Genomic DNA, 15,711 nt, shown 5'->3' on the forward strand with positions numbered 1-15,711 from the left:
AGAGCTGTTAGGCAACCGTTAGAATAGTTTTCTCAATACAACAAATCATGTATATATATTAACATCTTCCTGTAAAGAACTCAGAATTCATATATGCAAATTACACATTCTTCACTGTTCTATTTTTAACATGGTATCAGAGCTGGTTTAACCTGTGCTCATCACTTACCTAAAAATCCCTTCTCAATCAGCCATGTTTCAAAATGACAGATTAACCAACATCACACTCAAGGGAAACTCAAATTATTTCGAATGGTCAAAAACAGTGTTTATTGCCCTCAGTGGCAGGAAAAAACTAGGTTACATCATAGGGACAAAGCAAAAGTCAAAGCCTCAAAGAGCAGAAGAACCAACAGAAGAAGAGATAAAAAAATTAGACGAGTAGCAGACAACTGACCATTTGGTCATGTCAATGCTCACAAACACTATGGAACCTTAAATTTCTCGTCTCTGCATCCTAATGGAATCATCAAAATCAATTTGGAAAAAAATGCAGAGTTTTTATGATCATCAACACAATTTTGCGCACATATTCAGATTAAAACAAGAGTTATCCCAAATCAATCGAGGAACGAAAAGCTCATATCAATATGCAACAGAGATACTTACAAGGTGGGAAGAGTTGCAGAATTATCTTCCACCTTCAAACGACCCAAATGAAATTCAAAAAAGATCAGAACAAGATCTTGTGTACACTTACCTTGGAGGTCTGGACTCAAGCTATGAAAGCTTGAGATCACAGATCCTCCTTGCAACCGACCTTCCAAAAATCGACGAAGTGATTGCTAGTGTTCAACGCGAAGAAACACTATGAACCCTCCTTTAAATCTCAACGACAACCACGCCTACGTCTCCCGAAGAAACATGTCTCAACAGCAAGGAGGACCAGGCACCATCGCTCGCTGTGACCACTGCCAAAGGCAGGGTCACTCCCGCGATGAATACTGGTTCCTCTACCCACACTTGAGACCATCTCGGGGGGGAGAAGATGGCGTCGGCGCTGGCAATATGAGGCGGGGGGAAAAGAAGAAAAGAGAGGCAGCCGAAGCCTTCATGTTGAGAGTGAGGGGAGCTGAAACTCACATATGGAAAATGAGGGGCTAGGGTTAAGAAAAAAGGAAACTTATACTAGATCCGAATGGTTCTCAACCCGACCCGACATCCAACCCGAGATGGTGATCCGGCGACATGTTGACCCGACCCAGATAGAGCCCGGCCCAACTGGATTCCAAGCCCACTCCACTAGGTCCAGCCCATCTCGACCTCAGTTGGGATAACAGCTGGGCCAACCGGCCCATTCGATTCCTTTAGCCCGACAGGCCCAGTAGCACAGTTCGGCCCATACAACTGCCCAGGCCCACATAACAGAAATTTTGGCCCAGCTTCAGGCCTTGGTTCAACAACCCCATGGGTTTGGGCCCTCCCAGCCCGATGGGACAGGTTCGGTTCAAACCACTTTAAATTCAGTTCAGAAAAATATTAATTCTTGTCATCAAGCCTGGATTATTGACTCTGGAGCAACAGATCATATGACTTGGGATCCCACAAAATTACACAAAATTAATTCTATAAGGGATCCCCAGCATGTGACAGTTGCCAATGGAAATAAGGTCAAAATTCAAGGATATGGCACCACTAATCTATTTAATTCCAAACTTACAAATATTTTATTTTTGCCTGATTTTAAATCTAACTTTTTATCAGTTGGCAAAATCACTCATGATTTAAACTCTAACGTTATTTTCTCACCATCTTCAGTTATATTTCAGGATCGAGTTTTCGGGACGACGATTGGTGAATGACACCTAGAAAATGGCCTTTATTATCTTCATAGTCCTCCCAAGAAATGTTTTGTTTCAACCACTCCCCAAGGCATGCTAATGCATCAAAGATTTGGTCATCCTTCCAACAATGTTTTAAATAAATTATTTTGTTACAATTTGAACTCTAGTAATTGTGATGTGTGTAAATTTTCTAAAAAGCTCGATTACCCTTTTTATTATCATCTAGCATGTCTGAAACCCTTTTTGATCTAATACATTTTGATGTTTGGGGACCTGCCCCCATTGCTGCATACAATCATTTTAGATACTCTGTTACTTTTATAGATGATTACTCTCGCACCACATGGATCTATTTATTAAAAAGAAAAGATGAAGTTTTTTCCTGTTTCCAAATTTTTTTTAATCTTATCAAAACTCAATATAATGCAACAGTAAAAAAATTTCGCTCTGGCAATAGTACGGAATACATAAATCAAAATTTCTCCACATTTTTTAAACAACATGGAATTCTACATCAAACCACATGTGTTAATACTCCCAAACAAAATGGTGTTTCTGAATGTAAAAATAGACATCTTCTCAATGTCACTCGAACTCTTCTTTTCCAAAATAACATTCCCTTTGTTTTTTGGTCGGATGCCCTCTTAACCGCTGCCTATCTCATCAATCGTTTACCATCTGTCATTTTAAAAAACATGAGCCCCCTCGAGATCCTCAAAGGTCGAAAAATAGAAATTGACCACCTTAGGGTGTTTGGCTGTACTTGCTATGTGCATGTCAACCGCCAACATAAACTCGATAAGAGTTCTATCACAACTCTCTTCCTAGGATATTCCTCCATTAAAAAAGGGTACAAATGTTATGATTCCTTGACTCACAAAACCTATGTCTCTCGTGACGTCACTTTCATCGAGACTCATCCCTACTTCACCAGTCCTACCAGTGTTGACTTCACTCATGAACCATGTCAGTCATTATTTCCGCTTAACTCTGATTTACCTCTTTGCAGCTCTGATCAGGATCATCAGTGTCAGGGGGAGTCACCCTCTGTCTCAAGGACGCTTCCTTCAGGGGGAGAAACTCAACCTCTAGAAGAAGAAGAAATTGCCTTGAGAAGACTCACTCGTCAATCCAGACCACCTGCAAAATTTAGAGACTATGTGTCTCATACGGTAACATACCCAATTCAGAAATTCATTTCCTATAATGTCCTATCTAACCAATATCACAACTATCTTTGTCAGATCTCTAATCACACTGAACCTAGAGATTTCTATGAAGCCAACACCGACCCTAAATGGTGTAAGGCTATGGAAGAAGAACTTTTTGCCCTAGAAAAAAATGACACATGGGTTATTGTTCCTCTTCCTCAAAATAAAAAACTCGTGGGGTGCAAATGGATATACAAGATCAAATACAATAGTGATGGAAACATTGAGAGGTACAAGGCCAGACTTGTAGCCCGGGCCTTCACTCAAACCTATGGAGTTGACTATCAAGAGACATTTGCTCCAGTGGCCAAAATGAATACCGTCAGAATTCTTCTCTCAATAGTAATCAATCATGGATGGAATTTATTCCAAATGGATGTCAAGAACGCCTTCCTACAAGGCAACTTAGACGAGGAAGTTTACATGAGTCTTCCTCCTGGACACAAGTCAACTTCAGACACTACCCGGGTATGTAAGCTAAAGAAGATTATCTATGGCCTAAAACAGTCCCCGAGAGCATAGTATGCCAAACTCAGTCATTTTTTATTAAGCATTAATTTCAGTAAGTGTGAATCTGATTCTTCTGTGTTCGTGAAAAACACTGACAATCACATTATTGTTATTTTGGTGTATGTTGATGATATCATAATAATAGGAAATGATAATCAAGTGATAGAAAATGTTAAATAAAGTCTAAAAAGAGAGTTCAACATCAAAGATCTTAGTCAGCTGTCATATTTCTTAGGCATAAAAATGGCAAAATCCAGCAAAGGCTCATTTCTATCTCAAAGGAAATATACCCTTGATCTTTTGAAAGAAACTGGAAAAATAGGTGCTAAACCTGCTACCACTCCTATGGAAACCAAAATTAAACTTAACTTTGAAGATGGAGAACCCTTAACAAACATAGGGCATTATCAACGCTTAGTATGAAAACTGATTTATCTTACTGTCACTAGGCCTGACATTTCATTTGCAGTTAGTATAGTGAGCCAATTCATGCATGCTCCTCGCACCAGCCACCTGGAAGCTATAGACCGGATTCTCAGATATCTCAAAGGAACTTCCGGACAAGGAATCTGGATGAAGAAGAACAATACTTCTAATATAGTTGGTTTTTCTGATGCGATCAATGGAAGGTATGTGAAGTCTACAACAGGGTACTGTGTCTTTGTAGGAGGTAACTTGGTAACTTGGAAAAGTAAAAAACAAAGCGTAGTGGCCAGATCAAGCGCTGAAGCTGAATATCGTGCAATGGCATCCACTGCAAGCGAGCTTATTTGGATTAAACAAGTCCTCAGAGATATGAAAATTGAAAGTAAAGAACTAATGCAAATGCACTGCGATAACTAGGCTGCTCGACACATAGCTTCAAATCCGGTATTCCACGAACGTACCAAACATATTGAAGTTGATTGTCACTTCATCAGGAAAAAGGTTCAAAAAGGAGAAATTGAGACTCCTTATGTCAGAAGTCAAGATCAACTGCCAGATATATTCACAAAGGCCCTGGACAAGTAGAATCACCATTCAATCCTCAGCAAGATGGGTTCAATCAACTTATTCGAACCCACCTTGAGGGGGAGTGTTGGAAAAGGAAGAAAGTCAGAAGCAAAAGAGGTCTTAGAGGTTGCACATGCTAGGTTGCTTGTGCAGACCTATCATCACAGACCTCAGGGTAAAAAGGAGCAACCTTTCCTGCAAAGCAGGAAAGGTCACTTCAACCCATACCCATAGCAGAAAGAGCTGTTAGGAAACCGTTAGAATAGTTTTCTCAATACAACAAATCATGTATATATATCAACATCTTCCTGTAAAGAACTCAGAATTCATATATGCAAATTACACATTCTTCACTGTTCTATTTTTTACACTTTCGATTCTTTATCTTTATCGGAATCAACTTTCTGGTTCAATACCTTGTGAACTATAAAATTTGAGATCTGTTACTGTCCTTGCGTTGTCATATAATAATCTCACTGGTTCTATACCAGCTTTTATAGGAAAGTTGATACATTTGACAAAACTATATCTTGGTAACAACCAACTCTCTAGGTTAATACCTCAAGAAGTTGGATTGTTGAGATTTGTTATCAACCTTCAATTATCATCTAATTCTCTCACTGATTCAATCCCATCTTCTATAAGAAACTTGACAAAATTATTAAATTTGTATCTTTACATCAACCAACTTTCTCGTTCAATACCTCAAGAAGTTGGAATGTTGAGATCTGTCACTCACCTTGATTTATCATCTAATTCTCTCACAGGTTTAATCCCGAAATCTATTAAAAATTTGACCAAACTTTCACTTCTTTATCTTCATCGGAACCAACTTTTTGGTTCAATATCTTAAGAAATTGGAGTGTTGAAATCTATCACTCAGCTTGATTTATCATCTAACTCTCTCACAGTTTCAATCCCAAAATCTATTAGAAACTTGACCAAACTTTCACTTCTTTATCTTTATCGGAACCAAATTTCTGCTTCAATACCTTATGAACTTCAAAATTTAATATTTGTTAATGTCCTTGCATTGTCGTATAATAATCTCACTAAACCTATACCAGCTTCTATAGGAAACTTGATAAATTTGTCCACCCTATATCTTAGTAACAAACAACTTTCTGGTTATACACCTGAAGAAGTTGGAATGTTGAGATCTGTCACCCACCTTCAATTATCATATAATTCTCTCATTGGTTCAATCCCATTTTCTATAGCAAATTTAACAAAATTATCAATTCTTTATCTTCACACCAACCAACTCTCCGCTTCTATACCTCAAGAACTTAGAATGTTGAGATCTGTCACCGACCTTGATTTATCATCTAACTATCTCACAGGTTCAATCACACATTTGATAGAAAACTTAACAAATTTGAGAAATTTCCAGATGTATTCTAATAAATTAAGTGGCCATTTACCTCAAGAAATATGCTCTGGTGGAATGCTTCAATATCTCTCCGTACATGAAAACAATTTCAGTGGTCCACTACCAAGAACCTTGAAAAATTACAGCAGTCCGTTGAGGATCCATCTGGAGAAAAATCAACTTACTGGAAACATATTGGAAGATTTTGGCATATACCCACACTTGAACTATCTAGATTTAAGTGAACAAATTTTATGGTGAGCTTTCATGGATATGAGAAGATTTTCGCAATTTATCGACCTTGAAAGTGTCGAAGAATAGAATTTCAAGAAAAATACCAGCCGAACTTGCTAACACAACTCAGCTGCAGTCAGTTGATCTCTCATCAAACCAACTTGTTGGAGAGATTCCTAAGGAAATAGGAAAGTCAAAGTTGTTACAACTTCTTCTCCAAGATAACAAGCTTTCAGGTGGTATTCCTACAGAAATCGGAAAGTTATCTAGACTTGAACGCCTTAACTTGGCAGCAAACAATCTAAGCGGGGCAATTCCAAAGCAGATTGGGGAGTGCTCAAAGCTATTATTCTTAAATCTCAGCATGAATAAATTTACAAAGAGCATCCCTTCAGAGATAAGCAATTTACACGTTGTAGAAAGTGTTGATCTTAGCCAAAATCTATTAAGAGAAGAGATACCACAACAGTTTGGACAGTTGCAAAGCTTAGAAACATTGAACCTCTCCCAAAATTTGCTGTCAGGATCCATTATGAGAAAATTCAGTTTGGATAAATTTCTGACTTGTTTATTATTGATTGCTACCATAGTTTATATACAAAGTGGACCACGAAATTGAAGGCAAACATTATGCCTCAATATAAGGAACAAAATCAAACTTCCTAAAATATACATGACAAAATTAGAAGTATACAGTTGTACAGGTAAGGGTCTTCAACACTCCTCCTCAAGTTGGAGCATGTAAATCACGAATGCCCAACTTGCCAAGCAGATGATGAAACTGATTGTTGCCGAGTGCTTTTGTGAAGAGATCACCAATCTGATCAGTTGAACAAACATGAGCAATATGGAGTTCATTGCTCAGTAATCAATTCCGAATGAAGTGACAATCAATTTCGATGTGCTTCGTTCATTCATGGAAAACGAGATTCGCTGCTATGTGTAAGGCTGCTTCATTGTCACAAATGAGAGTCATGGCATTTGGTAATTTAACTTTGAGATCAAGAAGCAGAGCGCGTAACCATAACAATTCACTAGTAGCATTTGCCATCGCCCTATATTCCGCTTCGGGAGGAACGGGACACTACACTTTGTTTCTTTGATTTCTAAGAAATTGGACTATGTCCTAGAAACACTATATGGTCACTAGTATATCGTCTAGTAGAGGGACAACTTGCCCAATCTAAATCTGAATATGCAGTCAAGTGTAGTCTGCTAGTAGAAGAAAGGAAAATACCTTATCTAGGGGCTGCCTTCAAGTATCTAAGAACTCTGTATGCTGCATTTAAATGAGGGACACGAGGATCTTGCATAAACTAACTCAAAAATTGCACTAGATATGTAATATCCTGTCTAGTGGCTGTCAAGTAAAGGAGCCTACCAATAAGTCGACGATATTGACTTGCATCTGAAACTGGATCACCCACTCCTAATGCCAAGTTGTGTCTTGATTCCATTGGAAAATTTTTAGGCCTTGCATCTAAGAGCGATGTCTCTTCGAGGAGATCAAGTGTATATTTACGCTGGCTAAGCACTATGCCTTCTTTGCTTCGGGCCACTTCTATGCCGAGGAAATACTTGAGATTATCGAGGTCTTTAATTTGAAAGACTGTATCAAGATAATTTTTGACATGAACTATCGTAGCCAAGTCATTTCCAACAACGACTATGTCATCTACATATACCAACAAAGCTGTAAATTGGTTACCTCGTGTAAGTGTAAATAATGAGTTATCTGCAGAACTTTGCTTGAAATCAAGTTGATGTAATGAATGCGCAAGCTTTTGAAACCAGCATCTAGATGCTTGTTTAAGCCCATACAAAGATTTTTTTAATTTGCAGAAACAATCATCTTTTGACGTACCAAAACCTTGTGGCACTTCCATGTACACTTCCTCTTGAAGATCTCCATGTAGGAAAGCGTTATTAATGTCTAATTGATGAATTTCCCAATGTCGTATAGCTGCCACTGACAACAAACATCGTAGGGTAGTGAGCTTCGCAACTGGAGCAAAGGTATCATGATAGTCTAATCCTTCAATCTACGTAAAACCTCTAGCAACGAGTCTCGCCTTGAAGCGCTCAATGATTCCATCAGAATTATACTTGATTTTATACACCCATTTCGAATCAATTGCTTGCTTTCCAGGAGGTAAATGTTCCAAGCTCCATGTTTCATTTTCCTCCAACGCGCTAATTTCTTGAGCCATGGCTTGTCTCCATCTTGGATCTTTAACTGCCTGATGAAAAAATTTTGGTTCGTCCAAACAAGTAATAGATGCCAAAAAAGCTTTGTGGGAGTGAGCCAATTTCGAATAACATAGGTTTTGAGAAATAGGATAGGACTTACTTAAGTTAGCTGACGGAAGAGTCTCCAAAGATGGTGCCAATGATGGTAATAGTTCATAGTCAAAACCAGAGAGTTTTGTGGACACACGTCTGGCTCTGTTTAGACGTTGTGATGGAGAGTTGCTAATTGTGGGTGTTACTGTTCCTGTAATAAGGTTATCTTGGGAAGGATGAGATGAAATTTGTTCTTGGTTATTGATATTTTCATATGCAAAACAGGGTGTTGCGGATTCATTTTGTGATGCTGAATTTTCAGGTTCAAGATTATGGTTTTCTCTTGGCTTCGGTGAGATTTCATGGAGTGAATCATTGTCAAGATGGATCTGGTAATTTTGCTTGACAAAATCGAAAGAAGATGAAGGAGATGAAGATTGGTTATCGGTTTGGAATGGAAAGATATGTTCATGAAAGATGACATCTCTGGATATGAATAATTTCTTTCTCTCTAGATCATAAACTTTATAACCTTTTTTTCCTTGTGGATACCCAAGGAATATGCATCTACAGGCTCTATGTGAAAACTTATTATTTTGCCTTTCATGATTGTTTGCATAACAAAGTGAACCAAAAACTCTCAAATGATCATAACTGGGTTTCCTTTTGAAAAGAACCTCATATGGATTTTTGTTCTCTATTACTGGAGTTGGCATCAAATCTATAAGATAGACAGCAGTTAAAACACATTCTCCCCAAAAACTTGTAGGCAAATGAGCTTGAAAAAGCAAAGATCGTGTAACATCAAGGATATGACGGTGTTTACGCTCTACTCTCCCATTTTGTTGTGGGGTAGCGACACAGGAAGTTTGATGTTCAATGCCATGAGTGGTAAAGAACTGTTTCATATCCCTTGAAATAAATTCACTACCATTGTCACTTCTCACTACCTTTACCCGTGAGTCATATTGATTTTGTACCAGATGACAAAACATAGTTAAATAAGTATAAGTTTCAGATTTGCATTTCATTAGATAAACCCAAGTGCACCTAGAATGATCATCCACAATTGTCAGGAAAAAATGAGCACCACTCAAAGATGAAACTGAATAGGGACCCCAAATATCAACATGAATGAGATCAAAACACTTAATGCTTCATTCACTATTAATTGAAAAAGGTAAATGAGATTGTTTAGCTCTATGACAAGTATCACACACTTCATGAACATTATTTGGAATTGGAATATTTGGAATTAATTTCAGTTTTCTAAAGGAAAGATGACCTAGACGCATGTGCCACAAAACATGATCCAGTTGCAATGTACTTTGACTCGCTATGCCATGATTTTCCTCTAATTGATAGACACCATCTTGGAGTTTACCCGTTTCAATCAGCGTCCCCGTATTCAGGTCCTGAAAGAAACAAGAATTTGAAAAAAAGGTTATTGAGCAATTCAAGTCATTTGTGGCCTTTGCAACTGAAAGCAAATTACATTTAAAACCAGGAATGCATATTGTATTTTTTAAACGAATATTCTTTGTGGCATATGCAGTACCAACATGGGTTACTTTGAAGGCAAAACCATCAGGTATTTTAACTGAAGGATAAGAAGAAACATGCTCAGCATCATGAAGTTTCTTTTTACTTCCAACCATATGATCAGAAGCCCCACTGTCTATGATCCAAGGATCCTCAAATGAAGTGCATTTACCTGCGAAATTTGCTTGATGATCATTACCATGGTTTTGACTTGTAGTTGGACCAAGAAGAAGGGACATAAGTTTAGAATATTGATCTGTTGTCAACCCAAGAACTTGCAGCACTTGTTGTTGTCGCTCACCATGTGCTTGATGGTCACCTACAGCCATGTTTCCAGACCCCTGTCGATAACCAAAATTTCTTTTATTATGCCTAAAAACACCTTTATTGCTACTTCCACGGCTTTGCTGATTGCTCTTCCAATTGGGTGGATATCCTATTATCTCAAAACATTCTTCTTTGATATGCCCACCTTTGCTACAGTGTTCACATCTTTTACGATTCTGATTTCCTAAGTTTAAATATCTGTTCCCATGACCCTTCTCGCTGTTTCCAGGTTCAGTCTTCGTAGCCGCAAAAGCTGCGCCTTCTACAATTGGGCTAGACTGTCCTTCTCTTTGCATGGAAGATTGTTGTTCTTCTTGTAATGCCAAAGAAAAAGTCTTGCTGAGAGATGGAATTGGATCCATGGACAAAATATTGGACCTCAGGCGATCAAAATTGTTATTCAGTCCTAGCAAAAATTGATGGCTTTTTTCCCTTTCTCGCCTTTGTTGATGTTCCTTCGCAGCTTCACATTTACAGCAAGGCAAAGGATCACACATATGTAATTCTTGCCATAAAATCTTGAACTTTGTATAGTATTATGTCAAGGATTGACTGTTGTTTTGAACGAGATTAGAAAACTCCTTCTTGATTTTGTAAATGCGAGGAGCATTGCTTTGTCCATATCTTTTGCATAGCTCTAACCAAATTTCTCGTGCCGTTTCAGCATAAGCGACACTTTCCTGTATTTCTTTTGCCAGAGAATTCCCTATCCAAGCCTTCACCATTGCGTCTTTTTTCTTCCATCGATGGAAATCTTGTGAATTTGGATCTGGTAATGGTAGACTTCCATCAACAAATCCTCCCTTGTTTTTCGCATAGAGAGCTGTTTCCATGGAGTTTTTCCATGGTGGAAAATTTTCGCCAGTGAATGGCATTGTGACAAAGACCAGTCCTGGGTGATTTGATGGGTGCAAGATATATGAAGAATCTTCTTGACTCCTCCTGTCTTTGACTCCCCTTTTAGATAATCCATTTGAATCGTAAGACATGGTTTATGCGTGGTTACGCTCTGATACCATGAGAAAATTCAGTTTGGATGAATTTCTGATTTGTTTATTATTGATTGCTGCCATAGTTTATATACAAAGTGGACCATGAAATTGAAGGCAAACATTATGCCTCACAATATAAGAAACAAAATCTAACCTCCTAAAATATACACAACAGAATTAGAAGTATACAGCTGTACAGGTAAGGGTCTTCAACACATTCCAACTTCTTTTCACAACTTGATGAGCTTGACAGTGGTGAATCTTTCGTACAACGAGTTAGGAGGTCAAATTCCCAACATTAGAGCATCTCAAGAGGCTTCATTTGGTGCTATTAGAAACAACCGAGGCTTATGCGGCAATAATACCAGATTAAAGGCTTGTCCCAAGGGAAAAAGGGACAATAAGATAGTCAATCTTGTCGTTCTACCTCTCTTGGGGAGTTTGCTTCTATCTTTTCTCTTCGTTGGAGGTTTCTTCTTCCTTAGCAGAAGAATTAGAAACGAAAAATGGAAGTCAGAAGAGGCACGCTGTGATGCAATATGGAGTCCTTATGATAGAGATATTCAATATGAAAACATTATTGAAGCTACAGAGGACTTCGACTCTAAGCACTGCATTGGCGTTGGAGGATACGGATTGCCACACTTGAGAGAGCTATTGCTGAGCTAAAACCAAAAAGATTTGGCAGCAGGAGGTTTGGTAGAAATTGTTGATAAGAAATTCCTCCATATGTCTAGTTCATAGCAGTACAGTTTATTTTGCTTGCTTTAGTTTATTTGGTGCAGAGTGTAAATGAGAAACCTTGAAGTCTCTAATGTTACAGCTGATTTAATCTCTTTGAATGTTACAGCTGATTTAAGTAGCATATCATCTGGTAGCAGTAAGAACAGGATTCATGGGTGTATAGCAACCATATAGAAAGAAACTAAAGTGATGTAATACTGCACATGAAATGCTTTAATTTAATATATATGTATGGAATTTCTTTCTCAGCTATTTCAGGTATACTTTGATGCATGAAACTAATCAACTTGTTTGCCTTGAATCTATACTCCTCTGCCTTTTCTTGTTCCAAATTAACAGGAACAGTTGCATCCCAGTTTGAATATTCTGTTCAGTCTAAACTTATCCTCAATGAATATCCAACATTTCATTATCAAATTTTAGCATTTTATTCACTCACAATGCTCAGACTAAAGCTAGAGTATTTGCTTTTGTTTTCTTTCTGATAAACAATGTGGTTGCTGAAACCCCTTCCATTCTTTTCAAGTTCCATTAATATTAATTGGCTAAACAATATTGTTTCTGTTAATGGAGAAGAAATAAAGGCAATAATAATTCAAGACTAAATCTCATAACCATCTTCAGCAGCCAATCCTTCTATACCACTAGAGGTAAAAGTTTAGCTCCTAAGAAAGTCCAGCCTTCCAAGCTGGTTGATCTTTGCCAGAATCCAACTTCAGAATAATTTTTATTAGTCAAAATACTTCAACAATTTTGGTCTAATGATGGTAAAAGACCAACATGGCTGGATTGAAAAACAATGTGAAAAATTCTTAGTCCCCACAGCATAAGTAAAAATCTAATCATCTTGTCATTAATAGTACTTTAGTACCTTAATGACATGTCATGGCTATAGTTGGATTAGATATACATGATATTTTTCACAATCTCTTTTAGCCCATTTATACTTACAGAAGATTCGTAAATTAGAAGGGTAGTTACAGAAAAACACACAGAAACTACCTGTGCATTACTATTGTTAGCAAAGTTGACTGGGTCTTTTTTTTCTTTTCCATTTTCCTAGCTCAATGGATTTTGAGAGAGATGAAACAAAACAAAAGATGAAGGGAAGAACATTCTTGTGTCTCCTGAAAAACTAGATTAATCTCTTCCATGCGGTTAAGGTTTTCAGTTGTCTAAGCAGATCATCTATCTGTGATTAATCCATTTCTTGGGTTCTGGATGTCTTGGCTTGTTTTTGGCTGAATCTTCTCAAGTCTCAAACAGGCCAATACATTTGTTTCATTCATATTCTTGATTCAAGATTTGATAGTTTTTGAATTGGAAGGGAAGGCAAGATGAACTGCTTTACATGTTGCATGTCAGAACAAAAACTCAGCAGAAAGTCATTGAAAGAAAGCATTAAGGAATACCATGACACGAAAACTTTAGCCTCATTCGCTAACATCTCTTTCAAGAGTGGTACAATTTTTATACTCTAATGTCAAAGTTCTTAAATTTCATGAAACTTTGGAGGAATATATCTTGGCCTTGTGTTTTTATGTCTGAACATTCCTGTCCAGATATGATTGCTATTAAATCACAAGGTGCATTGTTCCCAATCTAGCAAGATAATTCTTTTTCCAAATCGAAGGCTGTTGCTTTTGCATTCATTATTTATACCATCTTCTTATGGGGTTACCACAAATTGTGGAATCTTATATATGCACCAATCCAAACCTTAACCTTATTTGTCAACTTTTTATCTTGAAGATTCAATTTTTCTTTATTTTCTTTTTTCATTTTAGAATGTTAATTTTTAATGCGCTTGTGCTTGTAATACAACATGAGGTAACTACTTGAGCATATTATAATATTTCTTTTCCTGTTGATTTGGGGATTAACAAGCCAAGTTTCAATGTTTAGTAGACTCCAACATGAAGGTCATTTTCTTTATCACCTTGTCATGTTTGTGAAAGCTGAAACTAAGGTACTGTATGCAGATAGCAGCAGACTAAGGTATATAGCCGATGAAATAAAGAAAATTGGAAAAGGAAATATATCTGCTGATATCTTTACATTCCGCGAGTTATCTTCAGCAACTAAGAACTTCAACCCTGACAATCTGATTGGAGAAGGTGGTTTTGGGAGGGTGTACAAAGGGCAGATGGAAAAAACGAACCAAGTACTACTGCAGTATAATTCTCATTTCTTTCATTATTTCTTTTCTACTTCTAAAGAGAATGTAAAGATTGATATGACTTTGTGAAAGATGTGCTGTTTCGATTTGCTTCAGGTTGTTGCTGTGAAGCAACTTGACAGAAATGGATTCCAAGGAAACAGAGAATTCCTTGTAGAAGTTTTGATGTTGAGTCTTCTTCACCATCCTAATCTTGTTAATCTTGTTGGATATTGTGCTGATGGTGATCAAAGGATTTTAGTATATGATTACATGCCGAATGGCTCTCTTGAAGATCACCTTCTTGGTATGTACAAAATCAAATTTCATTTTGATTTCTTGCACATTCTTTATAGTTATACTCTAACTTTCCTCTTCAGATTTAGCACCAGGGAAGAAGCCTTTGGATTGGAAAACTAGGATGAAAATAGCAGAAGGTGCAGCAAGAGGACTTGAATACTTGCATGAATCAGCAAATCCTCCTGTAATATACCGTGATTTCAAAGCATCAAACATATTACTAGACGAGGATTTCAATCCAAAGCTGTCAGATTTCGGGCTGGCAAAGCTGGGTCCAACTGGTGACAAGACTCATGTGTCCACAAGAGTGATGGGAACTTATGGCTATTGTGCACCTGAATATGCATTGACAGGACAGTTGACATCAAAGTCTGATGTCTATAGCTTTGGAGTTGTGTTCTTGGAGATAATCACAGGAAGAAGAGTAATCGACAACTCGAGACCAACAGAAGAACAGAATCTAGTTATTTGGGCAAGTCTTAAGCACCAAGCACAGAATGTTCTGAATTTCTGCTACATAAATTGAAGACCCCATCTTGACATTCTTCTTTTTTCTTTTTTTTGCATTTTTATGTTATGCAGGCAACACCATTGTTTAAAGACAAAAAGAAGTTCATATTAATGGCAGATCCATTATTAGAAGGCAAATACCCTTTAAAGTCTCTATATCAAGCACTTGCAGTAGCAGCCATGTGTCTACAAGAAGAAGCTGCTACTCGGCCTTTAATGAGCGATGTTGTTACAGCTCTTGAATATTTAGCAGTCAAAAAAGGAGAACTGGATCATGAGGACATGGATGATCATATTCTGAATGTAGCTTCTCCTGATAGTAGACAAGATGACTGATGATAGGGGTAGGAAATTGGAAGAAGAGTGACTTGTTAACAAAAAAAAAATTTCATGACACTGTTAAAATCAAACAACCAAATTTCTTTTTCCATTGCTAAAACATATCATTCTTTTTAGATATTTTCTGGGTTTTTCTTAATACCCAGAATTGGTTGTGATTTGCTAAGAACTGCCCGTGTTCATAAAATTATTGTCAGTTGCTATTACATCTGTTTGGAAGAAAAGATCAATGTGTATCTGAGCAGTTTGATGAACAGTTTCTAATCATATTATTATATGATTTCTGTAAACAAAATTTTCTCATCATTAGACTCTTGAGTAGAGTGACTTTAAAATGCATACACTTAAAATACCATCAAAGTTCAGACTCCTGCTAGTTCTATAAACTTAAAATACCAATTGTTAATTACCA

The 15,711-nt window shown here is 37.3% G+C and overlaps 2 protein-coding genes across 3 annotated transcripts; both read left to right on the top strand.

Annotated features, from left to right (window-relative positions):
• Positions 1-4,540: 4,540 nt before the first annotated feature.
• LOC107261553 (probable leucine-rich repeat receptor-like protein kinase At1g35710) lies at positions 4,541-6,723 on the top strand. The gene is made up of 4 exons (XM_048379695.1): positions 4,541-4,709; positions 4,990-5,265; positions 5,410-5,841; positions 6,152-6,723. The coding sequence occupies exons 1-4, from the start codon at positions 4,541-4,543 to the stop codon at positions 6,721-6,723; spliced, it is 1,449 nt and encodes a 482-aa protein (XP_048235652.1).
• Positions 6,724-13,088: 6,365 nt separating this feature from the next.
• LOC8260797 (probable serine/threonine-protein kinase PBL23) lies at positions 13,089-15,579 on the top strand. 2 transcript variants are annotated; one of them, XM_015721660.2, is made up of 5 exons: positions 13,089-13,453; positions 13,975-14,156; positions 14,268-14,457; positions 14,531-14,922; positions 15,033-15,579. In XM_015721660.2, the coding sequence occupies exons 1-5, from the start codon at positions 13,330-13,332 to the stop codon at positions 15,294-15,296; spliced, it is 1,152 nt and encodes a 383-aa protein (XP_015577146.2). In that variant the 5' UTR covers positions 13,089-13,329; the 3' UTR covers positions 15,297-15,579. The 2 variants fall into 2 exon arrangements, with proteins under 2 accessions (XP_015577146.2, XP_025013813.2); XM_025158045.2 differs by lacking the exon at positions 13,089-13,453 and having other exon boundaries at positions 14,096-14,167.
• The last annotated feature ends 132 nt before the right edge of the window (positions 15,580-15,711 follow it).

This window comes from Ricinus communis, chromosome 9 (assembly GCF_019578655.1).
Source record: "Ricinus communis isolate WT05 ecotype wild-type chromosome 9, ASM1957865v1, whole genome shotgun sequence".
In the NCBI taxonomy this organism is placed as follows: Eukaryota; Viridiplantae; Streptophyta; class Magnoliopsida; order Malpighiales; family Euphorbiaceae; genus Ricinus; species Ricinus communis.

Excerpts from the sequence above, each read along its gene's own strand:
- LOC107261553 (XM_048379695.1), top strand. The coding sequence starts at position 4,541 with ATGGGTTCAATCAACTTATTCGAACCCACCTTGAGGGGGAGTGTTGGA. Across the intron at positions 5,266-5,409 it reads ATCATCTAATTCTCTCACAG|TTTCAATCCCAAAATCTATT; the intron begins GTTTAATCCCGA and ends ACTCTCTCACAG. Across the intron at positions 5,842-6,151 it reads ATCATCTAACTATCTCACAG|ATTTTCGCAATTTATCGACC; the intron begins GTTCAATCACAC and ends GGATATGAGAAG.
- LOC8260797 (XM_015721660.2), top strand. The coding sequence starts at position 13,330 with ATGAACTGCTTTACATGTTGCATGTCAGAACAAAAACTCAGCAGAAAG. Across the intron at positions 14,458-14,530 it reads TCTTGAAGATCACCTTCTTG|ATTTAGCACCAGGGAAGAAG; the intron begins GTATGTACAAAA and ends TTTCCTCTTCAG. Across the intron at positions 14,923-15,032 it reads AACAGAATCTAGTTATTTGG|GCAACACCATTGTTTAAAGA; the intron begins GCAAGTCTTAAG and ends TATGTTATGCAG.